This window comes from Lepisosteus platostomus, chromosome 16, assembly GCF_059453375.1.
Source record: "Lepisosteus platostomus isolate fLepPlt1 chromosome 16, fLepPlt1.hap1, whole genome shotgun sequence".
NCBI lineage: Eukaryota > Metazoa > Chordata > Actinopteri > Semionotiformes > Lepisosteidae > Lepisosteus > Lepisosteus platostomus.
Window position 1 is genome coordinate 657,399 of NC_142626.1, and position 17,869 is coordinate 675,267.

Here is a 17,869-nt window from a genome sequence, read left to right on the forward strand (position 1 = left end):
TGTCTCTCTCTCTCATACACACAGTGATCCTGTCTCTCTCTCTCACACAGTCATCCTCTCTGTCCCTCAGCACACTGCACCTCTCTCTCTCACACAATCATCCTGTCTCTCTCTCTCACAGTGATCCTCTCTGTCCCTCAGCACACTGCACCTCTCTCTCTCACACACAATGGTCCTGTCTCTCTCTCTCTCACACAGTGATCCCGTCTCTCTCTCTCACACAGTGATCCTGTCTCTCTCTCTCTCTCACACACACAGTGATCCTGTCTCTCTCTCTCTCTCATACACACAGTGATCCTGTCTCTCTCTCTCACACACAGTGATCCCGTCTCTCTCTCTCACACAGTGATCCCGTCTCTCTCTCTCACACAGTGATCCTGTCTCTCTCTCTCTCACACACAGTGATCCTGTCTCTCTCTCTCACACACACAGTGATCCCGTCTCTCTCTCTCTCACACACACTGATCCTGTCTCTCTCTCACACACACACAGTGATCCTGTCTCTCTCTCACACACACACAGTGATCCTGTCTCTCTCTCTCGCTGGGGGTCAGCGGTCTGTGCTGTCTGATTCCTGCAGCTGTGCTCGGGGAGGTGTAGCTCTGGGGTTCAGGCTGAGAGCTGTGTCAGTCTGCCTGACAGATGACACTCCTGCAGCACCAGATCTGCCCCTCCAGTGGGGAATCCCCAGAGATCCAGGAGCAGCGGATCTTCCGTCCCTGCTGATCTCGGCACACTGCGGTCTGCTCTCCCTCTCGTCCTCTTCCTCCCCCCTCCCCCCTCGTGCAGCGTCTCTATCCCTCCGGCTCTCCCGATCCCCCTCTCCACGTCCGTCTGCAGCTCGGAGTCTCTCTCTCGGAGCGCCAGGCGTCTGCAGTGCTGCCCGAGCCCATACAGGACCCCAGTGCCCCCTCACACCTGAACTAACGAGAGCAAGCGACTGCAGGAGCTCTGCACAGCCAGGGGACAGTCTGAGCACATGGCTGGTCAACACCAGAGCTGGCCGGAGGCTCACAGGACAGAGCAGTCAGGACACCCTCCTGCACCCTCTGTCTCAGCCCTGTGCTGACGGGGCTGTCTGATCTGTCCACTCTGTCTCTGTGTCCACCCCAGGCTGTGGTCACTGAGCCTGTCCTCTCTGGACAGCCAGGTCTGCCTGTGGCCAGGGTGTGGTCACTGAGCCTGTCCTCTCTGGACAGCCAGGTCTGCCTGTGTCCAGTGTGTGTGGCCAGGCTGTGGTCAGTGAGCCTGTCCTCTCTGGACAGCCAGGTCTGCCTGTGTCCAGTGTGTGTGGCCAGGCTGTGGTCAGTGAGCCTGTCCTCTCTGGGCAGCCAGGTCTGCCTGTGTCCAGTGTGTGTGGCCAGGCTGTGGTCAGTGAGCCTGTCCTGTCTTGAAGCTGGTTGTTGTTAATGTGAGTGAGCATGAGGAGACGCAGGAAAAGCTCCTTCTCCCTTCGTCCGATCTCCTTGTCCCCCTCTGTGTTCCCACTCCCCCCCTCCCTCTCTCCTCCCACCCGGCTCGTGAGCTCATCAGCAGTCACGCCAGCGGCCGCCTGCTGTCCTGCTGTCTGCAGAGGAGAGACAGAGAGAAGTCGCTGCGTGACTCAGCTCTGATGTGTCCGAGCCCAGCCCACACACCACCAGGTGTCGCCAATTAGGTAGCTCGTTAAGCGGTGTGGCTCGTTAGCAAGGCTGTTTTAATACCCTCCCCCACCAAGAGGGGCGCGGGGCAGAAAACGAAGACAGAGCCCAGGTGCCAACTCCTCCTCCAACTCACAAGCTGCTCGATCAGCAGGAAGTGACGCGGGGGAACGGTTTCAGCGTTGCACCGCAGCGCCTCAGCCAAAAGCGTCCCACGGGGAAACAGGCTCCGAGCCGGGGGGGCAGCCCAGTCGGGGTGGAGCTCAGAGGTCGCCCTACAGTGCGTGACCTTACCTTGGTGTCGATCCTGCTGGCCTGACCGCGAGCGCGCGATGAAATCTGGGGTCCGCGCCGGCGAGTGTCAGGCCCGGCACCGGTCCGTTCCGCCCCGAGCCTCTGGAACAGGCATGCTGGTTAGTGTGACCGGGCTGGGGAGCGTGCCCAGGCACGTCCCGGGGGGCGTTCGGAGACAGTCCGCGCCTTCATCGGCCTGCTGGGACCCTCGGGAGACTAGGACCTGCTGGCCCGGGGGTCTGCAGTGGTGTGTCCGCCCGCCGGACGCTGTCCGGTCTCCTCCTCCCAAACCCCCGTCCTAGAGCCTGTGTTTCTGCTGTGCAAATCCCGGTCCCACGCTGAAATATTCCCAGGTGCAGTTCGGAGCGCTTACTTCCCTCTTCCAGCACTGAGCGTCTGTGCGTTGGCCTTCCGTGCTATTCCAGGTCCTACTCCGCGTAACTCCCAGTCCCAGCGTCCATTTTCCCTGGGGAAATGTTATCCTGGCTGTGTGAATCAGGCAGTCCTGGTGTCCAGGGAGGGAGGAATCTGCTTTCCCAGGGGAATTCTCTGAGAAAGAGGAGAGAGAGAGACAGGTACACAGACAGCATGAGTCAGGCCTGCAGGAGGAGAGAGACAGGTACACAGACAGCATGAGTCAGGCCTGCAGGAGGAGAGAGACAGGTACACAGACAGCATGATTCAGGCCTGCAGGAGGAGAGAGAGACAGGTACACAGACAGCATGAGTCAGGCCTGTAGGAGGAGAAAGAGACAGGTACACAGACAGCATGAGTCAGGCCTGTAGGAGGAGAGAGAGACAGGTACACAGACAGCATGAGTCAGGCCTGCAGGAGGAGAGAGAGACAGGTACACAGACAGCATGAGTCAGGCCTGCAGGAGGAGAGAGAGACAGGTACACAGACAGCATGAGTCAGGCCTGCAGGAGGAGAGAGACAGGTACACAGACAGCATGAGTCAGGCCTGCAGGAGGAGAGAGAGACAGGTACACAGACAGCATGAGTCAGGCCTGTAGGAGGAGAGAGAGACAGGTACACAGACAGCATGAGTCAGGCCTGCAGGAGGAGAGAGAGACAGGTACACAGACAGCATGAGTCAGGCCTGTAGGAGGAGAGAGAGACAGGTACACAGACAGCATGAGTCAGGCCTGCAGGAGGAGAGAGACAGGTACACAGCATGAGTCAGGCCTGCAGGAGGAGAGAGAGACAGGTACACAGACAGCATGAGTCAGGCCTGTAGGAGGAGAGAGAGACAGGTACACAGACAGCATGAGTCAGGCCTGCAGGAGGAGAGAGAGACAGGTACACAGACAGCATGAGTCAGGCCTGCAGGAGGAGAGAGAGACAGGTACACAGACAGCATGAGTCAGGCCTGTAGGAGGAGAGAGAGACAGGTACACAGACAGCATGAGTCAGGCCTGCAGGAGGAGAGAGAGACAGGTACACAGACAGCATGAGTCAGGCCTGCAGGAGGAGAGAGAGACAGGTACACAGACAGCATGAGTCAGGCCTGCAGGAGGAGAGAGAGACAGGTACACAGACAGCATGAGTCAGGCCTGCAGGAGGAGAGAGAGAGATTGTGTGAGGAAGTTTGTGAGAGGGCGAGGGGGCATGACAGACAGCACGTACGGCACGCACACGCCACAGACAGGAGCCCCGCCCTCGTGCGGCACGCACACGCCACAGACAGCAGCCCCCCCCCTCGTGCGGCACGCACACGCCACAGACAGCAGCCCCCCCCCTCGTGCGGCACGCACACGCCACAGACAGGAGCCCCGCCCTCGTGCGGCACGCACACGCCACAGACAGGAGCCCCGCCCTCCTGCGGCACGCACACGCCACAGACAGGAGCCCCGCCCTCGTGCGGCACGCACACGCCACAGACAGGAGCCCCGCCCTCGTGCGAAGAGCCGCAGTGTACTTGCTCCTGAGATGATCCGGGCCCTGAACGCCACCCAGTATTCCAGACCCTGAGCGTTGTCCAGTACTCCAGACCCGTGGGGTGGACAGGGGGAGTCAGGGGCAGGAGAAACAGAGAGAGAGCTGGGAGGGGCGAGACCAGCATGTGTGTGTGTCCCTATGTGTGTGTGGGAGTGTGCCTGCGTGTGTGTTCCTGTGTGTGTGTGGGAGTGTCCCTATGTGTGTGTGTGGGAGTGTCCCTATGTGCCTGTGTGTGTGTGTCCCTATGTGTGTGTGTGAGTGTGTCTGTGTGTGTGTGTTCCTATGTGTGTGTGTGTGAGTGTGTCTGTGTGTGTGTGTTCCTATGTGTGTGTGTGAGTGTGCCTGTGTGTGTGTGACCCTATGTGTGTATGTGAGTGTGCCTGTGTGTGTCCCTATGTGTGTGTGTGAGTGTGCCTGTGTGTGTGTAAGCATGCCTGTGTGTGTGTGTGTGTGTGTGTCCCTGAGTGTGCACAAGCTTGCCTGTGTGCGTGTCCCTGTGTGTGCAAGCGTGCCTGTGTCCTTGCGTGTGTAAGCATGCCTGTGTGTGTGTGTGTGTGTGTGTGTGTGTAAGCGTGCCTGTCCCTGTGTGTGTGCAAGCTTGCCTGTGTGTGTGTGTTTCCCTGTGTGTGTGCAAGCGTGCCTGTCCTTGTGTGTGTGTGTTTCCCTGTGTGTGTGTGCAAGTGTGCCTGTCCTTGTGTGTGTGTGTTTCCCTGTGTGTGTGTGCAAGCGTGCCTGTCCCTGTGTGTGTGTGTAAGCGTGCCTGTCCCTGTGTGTGTGTGTAAGCGTGCCTGTCCTTGTGTGTGTGTGCAAGCGTGCCTGTCCTTGTGTGTGTGTGTTTCCCTGTGTGTGTGTGTAAGCGTGCCTGTCCCTGTGTGTGTGTGTAAGCGTGCTTGTCCCTGTGTGTGTGTCCCTGCGTTGTCAGCAGAGAGGGGAATGGTCTCAGCTCACACAGATGGCCAGCCCTGTTTTCTGTCGTGTCATTTCTGGTTCTAGTGAGGCGCGTGAGTGCGCGTGTGCGTGTGAGCGTGAGGGCGCGCGCGCGCGGCGGGGCCGCTGATGAACTGCTTAGCCACACAGCACACGTACGAGCACATTTCTGCCTTTTCAGTTTCTCATTTAGGAGGCGAGATAAGGGGGCAGATGGAGGAGAGGCAAGCGAGGGAAGAGAGAGGAGGAAGAGGAGGAGGGCAGCACATGGGGGGGCGGGGGGGTTCCTCGTATCCAAGGAGATTTATGAGACGATGGGAATCTAATTTGGAGGCTAAAGCTGCTGTCAGGCTAAGAGTCTGAAAATCACTGACGCCTGAGGGCACGCTGACTGACTGTCTGACTGGCACACTGACGGCCTGGCACACCGAGTGACTGAAACACTGACTGACTGCCTGGCACACTGACGGCCTGGCACACCGAGTGACTGAAACACTGACTGACTGCCTGGCACACCCAGTGACTGCCTGGCACACTGACTGTCACACTGACTGTCTGACTGGCACACCGAGTGACTGAAACACTGACAGACTGACTGACTGACTGGCACACTGACTGTCTGACTGGCACACCGAGTGACTGAAACACTGACTGACTGACTGGCACACTGACTGACTGACTGGCACACTGACTGTCTGACTGGCACACAGAGTGACTGAAACACTGACTGACTGACTGGCACACTGACTGTCTGACTGGCACACTGACTGACACACTGACTGTCTGACTGGCACACTGAGTGACACACTGAGTGACACACTGTCTGACTGGCACACTGAGTGACACACTGACTGGCACACTGAGTGACACACTGACTGGCACACTGTCTGACTGGCACACTGAGTGACACACTGAGTGGCTGACTGGCACACTGACTGCCTGGCACACTGAGTGACACACTGACTGGCACACTGAGTGACTGGCACTCTGACTGCCTGCCTGCCTGCCTGCTCAGCAGACTGTTTGCCTGGCACAGTCAGAGAGGGGGAGGAGGGGTGTGAGCAAGGCAGTGACTGGGGGGGTGTGATGAGGGGTTACAAGCGTTCTGGGACTCAAAATCAACAGCAGGCACTAAAGGCTGAGGATGTGCAGTTTTATAGCGCTGTGTTTATGAGCTCATTCTATTATTAAACGAACACTTTCCCAGCCTCTCCCTGCACCAACACCCCGTCTCCTTCCCCCTTCTCCTCTCTGATCTCCGATTCAGAATCAACAAGATGTACTGGCACAGCCAGAGACTGAGACTGCTGCCAACGCAGATACAATCAACACAACACCTACAGTACAAACATATTATTGGATAATTACACACATAAGATCATGTGCTGTGCTGTCAGCTCCACCAAGTTCCCTCCTCCCTCTCCCGGTAGGATGGGGCAGGTGCTGGAATTCTGGGATTAGCTGTGTAAAGTTTGGGAATAATGTTTCTCTAATCCCAGAGTATCTGTCACAGTGCAGTAGGAAGTGCACCTCGGTCTCTATTTCTCCCCGCTGGCAGTGGGAGCACAGCCTGTCCTCTCTGGGCAGACAGCTCTGGCTGTGTCCAGGCTGTGGGCACTGAGCCTGTCCTCTCTGGACAGCCAGGTCTGCCTGTGTCCAGTGTCTGTGTCCAGGCTGTGGTCACTGAGCCTGTAGTTTGTCAGGGTCTGTTGCTGTTTGCTGTTTCTTATCCTGGTCAGATAATCAGCTTGCTGTGTTTGTGTGTGTGTCCCAGTGGGTGAGGCAGTGTTGTTCAGTGTGTTTATATGTGTGTGTGTCCCAGTGGGTGAGGCAGTGTTGTTCAGTGTGTTTATATGTGTGTGTATCCCAGTGGGTGAGGCAGTGTTGTTCAGTGTGTTTATATGTGTGTGTATCCCAGTGGGTGAGGCAGTGTTGTTCAGTGTGTTTATGTGTGTGTGTATCCCAGTGGGTGAGGCAGTGTTGTTCAGTGTGTTTATATGTGTGTGTATCCCAGTGGGTGAGGCAGTGTTGTTCAGTGTGTGTTGTGTGGTGTCCCAGTGTCTGAGCTGGTGTTGTGTGTCCTGTACTGTGACTTTGATTGGCGTTGCTGTAGCTGTGCTGTCCTGGTTGTCCAGGCTGGCTGGTGTCGGGGAGCCTCAGGCCCAGCTGGCTCAGGGGGCTCAGCTCTGGGCTCAGCAGGGCCTTGAGGTGGTACAAATTCAGTCTCTGTTTCTCAGGTGTAACCAGTATTTGATTGCTCTCTTCTGTTTAGTGATCAGTGTCTCTCCCTCTCTCTCCTCTCCATGCTGCACCAGTGTGCACTAGTGTCCAGTGGCAGCCCAAGATAGCAGTTTAATTTACCTCTCCTGCCTCTCTCTGTCACTGTGAGCACTGGGGTGTGCAGACAGGAAAGAGAGGAGCAGGAGAAACGCACAGCTTGGGAGAGACACGGAGAGGCAGAGAGAGAAAGGGACAGAGAGAGTATGAGTCTATAACAGACTGTGTACAGGAGAGTCTATAACAGACTGTGTACACTGTCTATAACAGACTGTACAGGGGAGTCTATAACATACTGTGTACACTGTCTATAACAGACTGTGTACACTGTCTATAACAGACTGTGTACAGGGGAGTCTATAACAGACTGTGTACAGGGGAGTCTATAACAGACTGTATACATTGTCTATAACAGACTGTGTACAGGAGAATCTATAACAGACTGTGAAAAGTGTCTATAACAGACTGTGTACAGGGGAGTCTATAACAGACTGTGTACACTGTCTATAACAGACTGTGTACAGGAGAATCTATAACAGACTGTGTACACTGTCTATAACAGACTGTGTACAGGAGAATCTATAACAGACTGTGAAAAGTGTCTATAACAGACTGTGTACACTGTCTATAACAGACTGTGTACAGGGGAGTCTATAACAGACTGTGTACAGGGGAGTCTATAACAGACTGTATACATTGTCTATAACAGACTGTGTACAGGAGAATCTATAACAGACTGTGAAAAGTGTCTATAACAGACTGTGTACAGGGGAGTCTATAACAGACTGTGTACACTGTCTATAACAGACTGTGTACAGGAGAATCTATAACAGACTGTGAAAAGTGTCTATAACAGACTGTATACACTGTCTATAACAGACTGTGTACAGGAGAATCTATAACAGACTGTGTACAGGAGAATCTATAACAGACTGTGTACAGTGTCTATAACAGACTGTGTACAGGAGAGTCTATAACAGACTGTGTACAGGAGAGTCTATAACAGACTGTGTACAGGAGAATCTATAACAGACTGTGAAAAGTGTCTATAACAGACTGTGTACAGGAGAGTCTATAACAGACTGTATACACTGTCTATAACAGACTGTGTACAGGAGAGTCTATAACAGACTGTGTACAGGAGAGTCTATAACAGACTGTGTACAGGGGAGTCTATAACAGACTGTGTACAGTGTCTATAACAGACTGTGTACAGGAGAGTCTATAACAGACTGTGTACACTGTCTATAACAGACTGTATACACTGTCTATAACAGACTGTGTACAGGAGAGTCTATAACAGACTGTGTACACTGTCTATAACAGACTGTGTACACTGTCTATAACAGACTGTGTACAGGGGAGTCTATAACAGACTGTGTACAGGGGAGTCTATAACAGACTGTGAAAAGTGTCTATAATGTATGTGATGCAATGTAGAATGTGCAGTATATAGCATCTATGAAGTACTGTGTATGTACAGACCCGGCCTATACAGGACACTACAGTGGTGTCTGCGTGTTCACATTTGTGTCCCTCTGTCAATCCGATATCAATTAGGAGCGGTAATTAGCGAGAAAACAGTAACTGTCAACACTGACTCTCTCCAGGAGGTTAAACACACCAAACTCAGCACAGATACTCTGAGCGATGTGACCAGACTGACAACTCTGACTCAACACAGCTGCTATTCACAGGGACAGAGGGAGAGGAGAGAGAGAGAGAGGAGGAGGAGGAGGGAGAGAGAGACGAGAAAGGTAGAAAGAGAGGAGAGAGAGGGAGACAGGAGAGGATGAGGAGGGAGAGAGAGAGAGAGAGAGAGTGGAGGAAGAGGAGGGTGGGACGCATGTGAAAGACGAAGCCGGGGGAGAGAGATGGAGAGAGAGACCCTTTTAAATATTCATTTCTTTGACGGAGCACTAATTAACAGCACAGGGTACATTATTAGTTGATTAAATTTTTTACCGGCAGTTTAATCGCTGTGTCCGCAGCTCACTGGAGAGCCCAGCGCCATCCCTGCGTTTATTAAACCTGTCACTGTTGAGTTATGGTGTCCTCCGAGAGCCAATGTACATGCTGATACTGTACACTCATTACACACACCCTGCTACTGTACACTCATTCCACACACACACTGTACACTCATTACACACACCCTGCTACTGTACACACACACACTGTACACTCATTACACACACACACTGTACACTCATTACACACACCCTGCTACTGTACACACACACACTGTACACTCATTACACACACACACTGTACACTCATTCCACACACACACTGTACACACACACTGTACACTCATTACACACACACACTGTACACACACACACTGTACACTCATTCCACACACACACACTGTACACACACAGTACACTCATTACACACACACACTGTACACACACACACTGTACACTCATTCCACACACACACTGTACACTCATTACACACACCCTGCTACTGTACACACACACTGTACACTCATTCCACACACACACTGTACACTCATTACACACACCCTGCTACTGTACACACACACACTGTACACTCATTACACACACCCTGCTACTGTACACACACACACTGTACACTCATTCCACACACACACTGTACACTCATTACACACACCCTGCTACTGTACACACACACACTGTACACTCATTACACACACCCTGCTACTGTACACACACACACTGTACACTCATTACACACACACACTGTACACACACTGTACACACTCATTACACATACACTGGTACTGTAAACACACTGAACACACTCATTACACACACTGGTACTGTACACACACTGAACACACTCATTACACACACTGGTACTGTACACACACTATGGCACTGTATATTATATCACTGTAACCCACTGGATTACAACAGTCACTCACTGTATTACAGCACTGTAACCCACTGGATTAGAGCAGTAACTGTATTATAACACTGTAAACCACTGGATTAGAACAATTACTCACTGTATTACAGCACTGTAACCCACTGAATAAGAAGTTACTCAGTGTATTACAACACTGTAATTATAACTGTAACACCTTGTAATTCACTGGCTTTTAATTTTCACATGGACCCAGGCTGACAGATAGTATCTCAGTCGGAGAACGGTGTGCAGCCTGACTCTGTTAAAGCGCAGTCAATCAGTGCAAACATGATCATTTACAATTTCATTAACATTAACGACTAAAATAGCTGAATTCATGATGTGCCTGTGTGTCTATGACAACGTCTGCCGTTTCCTGGTGGAGTTCTTTCTCTGTGTCTCTCTCCCCTCCCTGTCCCTCTCTCCTCCTGCTCCCTATACCTCTCCTCCCTCACATCCCTCCCTCGCTCGCTCGCTCTCCATCCCTCCCTCAGACAGGCTAAGTGAACAGTGACCTCCGCACTCCCCTCCCTCTGGGACAATGTGGTACTGACCTGAAGCAGGCCAGGTGACAGATTCAAGAGGAAATGGATCATACCATTGTCGGGGGAGGGGTGGGTGCACTTGAGTTTACTGTGGCATAGAGTAGTATAGTGCAGTGTAGTGTAGAGTAGTGTGGTTCAGTGTAGTACAGTGTACAGTAGTGTGGTGCAGTGTAGTGTGGTGTGGTACAGTGTACAGTAATGTAGAGTAGTGTAGTGTACAGTAGTGTGGTGCAGTGTAGTGCAGTGTACAGTAGTTTAGTACAGTGCAGTGTAGTACAGTGTACAGTAGTGTAGTACTGTGTACACTAGTGTGGTGCAGTGTAGTGCAGTGTACAGTGGTGTAGTACAGTGCAGTGCAGTGTACAGCGGTGTAGTACAGTGTACAGTAGTGTAGTACAGTGTACAGTAGTGTGGTGCAGTGTAGTGCAGTGTACAGCGGTGTAGTACAGTGTACAGTAGTGCAGTGTACAGTAGTGTAGTGCAGTGTACAGTAGTGTGGTGCAGTGTAGTGCAGTGTACAGTAGTGCAGTGTACAGTAGTGTAGTACAGTGTACAGTAGTGTGGTGCAGTGTAGTGCAGTGTACAGTAGTGCAGTGTACAGTAGTGTAGTGCAGTGTACAGTAGTGTGGTGCAGTGTAGTGCAGTGTACAGTGGTGCAGTGTACAGTAGTGTAGTACAGTGTACAGTGGTGTAGTGCAGTGCAGTGTAGTACAGTGGTGTGGTGCAGTGTAGTGCAGTGTACAGTAGTGTAGTACAGTGTACAGTCGTATAGTGTACAGTAGTGCAGTGCAGTGCAGTGTAGTACAGTGGTGTAGTGCAGTGCAGTGTAGTACAGTGTACAGTAGTGTAGTGCAGTGTAGTGCAGTGTACAGTAGTGTAGTGCAGTGTAGTACAATGTAGTGTAGTGCAGTGCAGTGTGTTGGCACAGCCCCTCTGCCCTGCTGTGCACCAGCTGCCAGAGACAGGGAAGGGCCAGTGGGTGTCGGTGTGAGGCTCCTCTCTCTGTGACCTGTTTGTCCTCCTCTCTTCTCTGTTCTTCTCTCTCCTCCTCCTCTCTCCCTTGTTCCCTCCTCTTCCATCCTCCTTTCTCCTTTCAATCTTCACTCTGTCTCTCCCCCTGCTCCTGGCTGAGACCTCTCTCTCCTGCTGTTGCTGTAGTCATCCCCCTCTCCTCTCTGCCTGTCCCTCCTCTCTCTCTCTGGCTCGGGCGGGTTGGCTGTCCAGTTACAGGGCGAAGTGACACATGGAATCAGAATGAGAGAGGGAGAGGACAGGCTGTGCTGTTCCCTCCCTCCTGCTCTGTCCCAGAAAGATGGTGGGGGGGCAGAAATGTAGAAATGATTTTCTCTCAGTGTCTCTCTGCTGTCACTGGCCTCTCCCCTCCTCGCTCTGTGTCTCTGCTCTCGGCCCCTGGCAGTTCTGGCAGTTTCTCTCTGCAGCTGTGAACACGGAACATGTCACCGAGGAACCCACTCGCACGCACACACGCACGCACGCACGCACGCACGCACGCACTCTTATACACATGTACATACATACATGCACACTCACAAACATTCACTCGCATAAACATGCACACACACACACAATCAGCACAGACTGGGACAGCAACAGCCATCCCCCCGCTGAGTCCACACAGCAACACTGACCTCCCAGTATTCACGACTGCTTTCAACAGTCAGTGTGTCAGTGTGTCTCTCAGTCAGTCTGTATCACAGTCAGTGTGTCTCTCAGTCAGTGTGTATTACAGTCAGTGTGTATTACAGTCAGTGTGTCAGTGTGTCTCTCAGTCAGTGTGTATCTCAGTCAGTGTGTCTCTCAGTCAGTGTGTATTACAGTCAGTGTGTCAGTGTGTCTCTCAGTCAGTGTGTATCTCAGTCAGTGTGTCAGTGTGTATCTCAGTCAGTATGTCAGTGTGTATCACAGTCAGTGTGTCACTGACACACTGACACACTAACTGAGATACACACTGACACACTGACTGAGATACCTCAGTCAGTGTGTATCTCAGTGTGTCAGTGTGTATCTCAGTCAGTGTGTCAGTGTGTCAGTGTGTATCTCAGTCAGTGTGTCAGTGTGTCAGTGTGTCAGTGTGTATCTCAGTCAGTGTGTCAGTGTGTCAGTGTGTATCTCAGTCAGTGTGTCAGTGTGTCAGTGTGTATCTCAGTCAGTGTGTCAGTGTGTCAGTGTGTATCTCAGTCAGTGTGTCAGTGTGTCAGTGTGTATCTCAGTCAGTGTGTCAGTCTGTGATGTGTGTGTGCGATGTGCGTGCGTGATCTGGCTGGACAGAGGAGCTGGCAGGACTCCCTCGTACTCGGGGATCACTTCCCTATCGATCTGTGGTCACGCTGCTCTTATTAATATTCTCCTGCAACTTTGCATCAACATTCGTTACAATTTCTCCCGCTAATCGCTTTATTCCTGTCGGTGGAAATCAGCAGCTGAGCCTTTTTCACTGCAGCCAAGAGGCTAACGAACTCATGAAGGAGTTAATTAAAGTGCCTCACCGGGAGAGCGGACAGGCAGAGCCAGGAGAAAGTGCTGCTCAGTGACATGCAACATGTTTACAGCTGAGAGACACTTCCCCAGAGAGAGGAGAGAGATGGAGGGAGGACAGAGGAGAGAGGAGAGAAGGAGAACAGGGGAGAGGAGAGAGAGGAGGGAAGGATGACTACAGCAACAGCAGGAGAGAGCCAGGAGCCAGGAGCAGGGGGGGAGAGAGAGTGAAGTTTGAAAGGAGGATGGAAGAGGAAGAGGAGGAGAGAGGAGCCAGGCTAGGCCTCACCGGGCGTCGACACTTCGGACGGGGCGCCCACCACCCTGTTCTCCCAGCTAACGAGGCGTGATAACGAGCTGTCGCCCCGGCCCGCGCGCACACACCTGCACCCTCGGCGAGAGCGCGGCAGAGCCGTGGGCGTGTGAGCATCGACACGCGTGCCGGCAAACATACGTGTGCACAGGCTGACGCCACACACACACACAGCAGGACAGGACTGGCACAGAGAGGGCGAGAGCAACACACACACACACACACACACACACACACACACACACAGCAGGACAGGACTGGCACAGAGAGGGCGAGAGCAACACACACACACACACACACACACACACACACACACACACACACACACACACACACACACACACACACACACAGGACAGGACTGGCACAGAGAGGGCGAGAGCAACACACACACACCAGGACAGGACTGGCATAGAGAGGGCGAGAGCAACGCACACACATACACACACACACACACCGGGACAGGACTCGCACAGAGAGGGCGACACACTGCTGAATTCACAGTGATACACACACATTAACACACACTGCTGAATGCCCACCGATATACACTAACACATGTCCAGACATGCAGACACTGATACACCCACTAACCCAGACAAAAAACATATATGTGCACTAACACACACTAACACAAACACAGACACACTAACACTAACAGACTGGTGCACACCAACACAACAAGATAAACACAATGTTCACAAACACTGGTGCACACTTACACAATTACATAAACATAATAACAAACGCTGGCGCAGAGAGACACACCAACACTCACTGACATTAACACAAGCACAATAACAAAAACTGAGGTGCACACTGACACACTAAAAGACAGTAAAAGCACACACACTAATACAAAAATGTTCACAATCACTGGTGCACACAGACACACTAACACGAACACAATAATGCCCACAAATCGTGGTGCACACAGACACACTATTACAATAATGCCCACAAATATTGATACACACTGATACACGAACACAATGATGCTCACAAATATTGATGCACACACACACACTAACACGAACACAGTAATGCTCACAAATATTGGTGCACACAGACACACTTACACAGTAATGCTCACAAATATCGGTGCACACAGACACACTTACACAGTAATGCTCACAAATATCGGTGCACACAGACACACTAACACAGTAATGCTGACAAATATTGGCGCGCACAAACACAGTAACACAATGATGCTCACAAATATTGACGCACACAGACACACTAACACAAACACAGTAATGCTCACAAATATTGGCGCACACAAACACAGTAACACAATGATGCTCACAAATATTGATGCAAGCAGACACACTAGCAATGCCCATGAACAGTCAACACAACAGCACCAGCACAGACACACACACAGAAGGCGCGCGCACAACCTGTTCACTCGCTCAGTAGCATGTGCCTGTTTCCCCGGCACGCGGCGGGACAGGTGGGTCCAGCGGGCTGCGACCGCGCGCAAGGGAGAGGGAGAGGGAGGGACCGAGCGCGAGCCGCCGCAGCTGGGGTTCCGCTGCCGGAACACGGGGGGACAAGACCGACCAGGCGACACACACACACACACACACGCGTGACACAACCACAGCGGCCGCCGTGCGGCTCCCGAGCCCACGGACGTCCGGAGCCTGTATTCCCGTGTTCTGTACACGCGTGGACATTTACCTGCCGGTAGCGCTCCGCTCCACCGTCCGCACCGCCACGGCCGCTCGGGGGCTTCAGCCTCTGCTCTGGCCACACGCGGGACCGGACACGGACGGTCCCGCCGACGTCGCCTCTTCCAGTAATATATCGGGGGGGAAAAATCGCCCGCGAGGACTCGGGCTGCCTCTTCCCGGTTTCCCGGTTTCTGTAAATCCCAGCGCTGGCGCGAGCGGCGTTTCTCCGTGGCCGAGCCCCGGTTTCCGGAGACTGTCCCCCCGAAAAAAAATCAAAACAAATATTTCGTGCACAGCCCCTTCCAAAAGACAGCCGCTCTTCCCCGGTCCTGTCGGCTTCGCTTCGCTTCGCCCCGTCTCCTCCTCCTCCTCCTCCGGAATCGGACCGGAGACGGGTCTCCCCCTCTCTCCCCCAGATGTGGGGGTCCTGGGTGCCGCTCGGGGCGCGCGGGCAGTGGGGGTGCAGGGAGAGACGCGGACTGCGCACCGCTTCTCCTCCGAGCGGAGAGATGGCAGACTGTCGAGGAGACTCGTCTTTTCAGTCAAGCCTGCGGAGGGAGGGAGGGAGAGAGAGAGAGAGAGGGGGAGAGGGAGGAGAGTGAGCATCGTTTTTCCGCCGCCAGCTGCCGGTGTCTCAGTGTGTGCGTGGACCGGCGCGCGTCCCCTCGTGACGCGGCCCCACGCACCGCCCTGACCCGTGAGATTTCCGGGGCTCGTGTCTTTGTGGCGGAACCCTTCGAAGGGACCGAGTCTCTGTGGTCTTGACCCCTAGACTGCACCCCAGTATTCGGTCAGGACTGGGAACGGGGGCGCTACTGCACACAGAGAGCAGCGGGTGTCTGGAACAGACTGCACAGCCCTGTTCTCAAGTCCCCAAATACCATGGATCCGTCAGATCTGTTTCCTTTCACCCTGATCTCACTGCGCTGTACTGGGCTTTTACCCTGATCTCACTGGGCTCTACTGCGCTGTACTGTGCTTTTACCCTGATCTCACTAGGCTTTACTGTGCTGTTCTGTGCTTTTACCCTGATCTCACTGGGCTCTACTGCGCTGTACTGTGCTTTTACCCTGATCTCACTAGGCTTTACTGTGCTGTTCTGTGCTTTTACCCTGATCTCACTGGGCTCTACTGCGCTGTACTGTGCTTTTACCCTGATCTCACTGGGCTGTACTGCGCTGTACTGTGCTTTTACCCTGATCTCACTGGGATCTACTGCGCTGTTCTGTGCTTTTACCCCGATCTCACTGGGCTGTACTGCGCTGTACTGTGCTTTTACCCTGATCTCATGACTGTGGACACACATTGGGTCAGAGTGACCACTGTTGGTGTCCGTGATGTCCAGGCCCTACAGACAGCCACTGCCTGTGTGTCAGCGGTCAGTATGGCCTGTGGTCAGCGTATGCGTGGTAGCACACAGCAGCCGTGAAGCTGTACCTCGGTCAGTGGTCAGTGTCCCTGTGCTGGACAGGGCTCAGTGCTGACTACACAGCTGCCCGAACAGGCCTGTGACTGTGCAGGCACACACACACACACACACACACACACACACACACACACACACACACACACACACACACACACACACACACACCAGGGGCCTGAACTCCCTGGGGCTGCAGCCCTGTCTGCCTCAGCAACTCAACGGCACCTCCGGGAGCACCGGGCGCCGAGAGAGGTAGGGGCAGTGAGCGGAGGGCTAGGCCCTACTGGGAGCAGAGGAGGGCTGGAGCGAGCGGTCACTGTAGTCTCCGGTGTCCAGTGACAGCACCTCTTCCCCTGCGGCCTGCGCACCACCGGTACTAATTAGTTAACGATGTATGATGGCACTCATGGCCGTCAGTACGGGAACTGTCTCCTCTCACAGGCACTGTGTCTCCGTCCCGGTTCTGATACTCCCTCAGCAAAGCTCCTCTCTCCCCTCCGATCGCTCCTGCTCCCTTCCTGCTCCCCTCTCTCCCCTCCGATCGCTCCTGCTCCCTTCCCACTCCCCTCTCTCCCCTCCGATCGCTCCTGCTCCTTTCCTGCTCCCCTCTCTCCCCTCCGATCGCTCCTCTCTCCCCTCCGATCGCTCCTGCTCCCTTCCCACTCCCCTCTCTCCCCTCCGATCGCTCCTGCTCCCTTCCCACTCCCCTCTCTCCCCTCCGATCGCTCCTGCTCCCTTCCTGCTCCCCTCTCTCCCCTCCGATCGCTCCTGCTCCCTTCCTACTCCCCTCTATCCCCTCTGATCGCTTCTGCTCCCCTCCGATCGCTCCTGCTCTCTTCCTGCTCCCCTCCGATCGCTCCTGCTCTCTTCCTGCTCCCCTCCGATCGCTCCTGCTCCCTTCCTACTCTCCAGCCTGGGACACAGTCTCCTCTCTCCTCCTCTCTTTCATCCATCCCTACCTGGCCCTCGAACCCGCGCGCTCTCCCCTCGCAGGCCTCTCCCAGCCCCCCCCTCCTCCTTGCCCCATCTCCTGTGCTGTTTCCCGGACAGATTCCCAAGCCTACCTGCCCCGCTCGTCTGGGAGACTAAGCGGACTCTCTTCTGCGTCCGTCGCTGGCTGCACTGTGATCAGAACTCGTTATCCCTCTCTCTCTCCCTCCCTCTCCCTCCCTCTCTCTCTCCCTCTCTCTCTCCCTCCCTCTCTCCCTTCCTATCTCCCTCCCTCTCCCTGTCTCTCCCTCCCTCTCCCCCTCCATCTCTCTCTCCATCTTTCCCTTCCTCTCTCCCTCCCTCTCTCTCTCTCCCTCTCCCTCCCTCTCTCTCTGGCTGGCTTAAAGTCAGATGTCACTCACACTGCCCCCCCCCACCTCTCTCTCCCTCTGCCAGCTCCTCTTCCAGTTAGAAACTCCTGCCCACCTCCCCCTTTCACTCCATCC

General features: G+C 53.8%; 3 protein-coding genes across 6 annotated transcripts in view; 1 reads left to right on the forward strand and 2 right to left on the reverse strand.

Moving 5' to 3' along the window:
• Positions 1-15,155, reverse strand: part of LOC148646551 (leucine-rich repeat transmembrane protein FLRT1-like) — a 26,654-nt gene extending 11,499 nt beyond the window's left edge. Inside the window, exons 1-2 of one of the 2 annotated variants that reach the window (XM_088608742.1) lie at positions 15,015-15,155; positions 1,935-2,483 (exon numbers count right to left, since the gene is read on the reverse strand). The gene's annotated coding sequence lies outside the window, so the exon portion shown is untranslated. Of the gene's footprint in view, positions 1-80; positions 1,901-1,934; positions 2,484-15,014 lie in introns of those variants that run through there. The other variant, XM_088608743.1, reaches the window with a different exon arrangement.
• macrod1 (mono-ADP ribosylhydrolase 1) overlaps positions 1-17,869 on the forward strand; it is a 48,864-nt gene that overhangs the window by 17,886 nt on the left and 13,109 nt on the right. The gene's annotated exons all lie outside the window — the stretch shown is intronic.
• Positions 8,423-17,386, reverse strand: LOC148646552 (uncharacterized). The gene is made up of 6 exons (XM_088609371.1): positions 17,339-17,386; positions 15,015-15,260; positions 14,732-14,865; positions 13,305-13,399; positions 9,903-11,602; positions 8,423-9,781 (listed from the first exon to the last, which is right to left on the reverse strand). The coding sequence occupies exons 1-5, from the start codon at positions 17,384-17,386 to the stop codon at positions 10,605-10,607; spliced, it is 1,521 nt and encodes a 506-aa protein (XP_088465497.1). The 3' UTR covers positions 8,423-9,781; positions 9,903-10,604.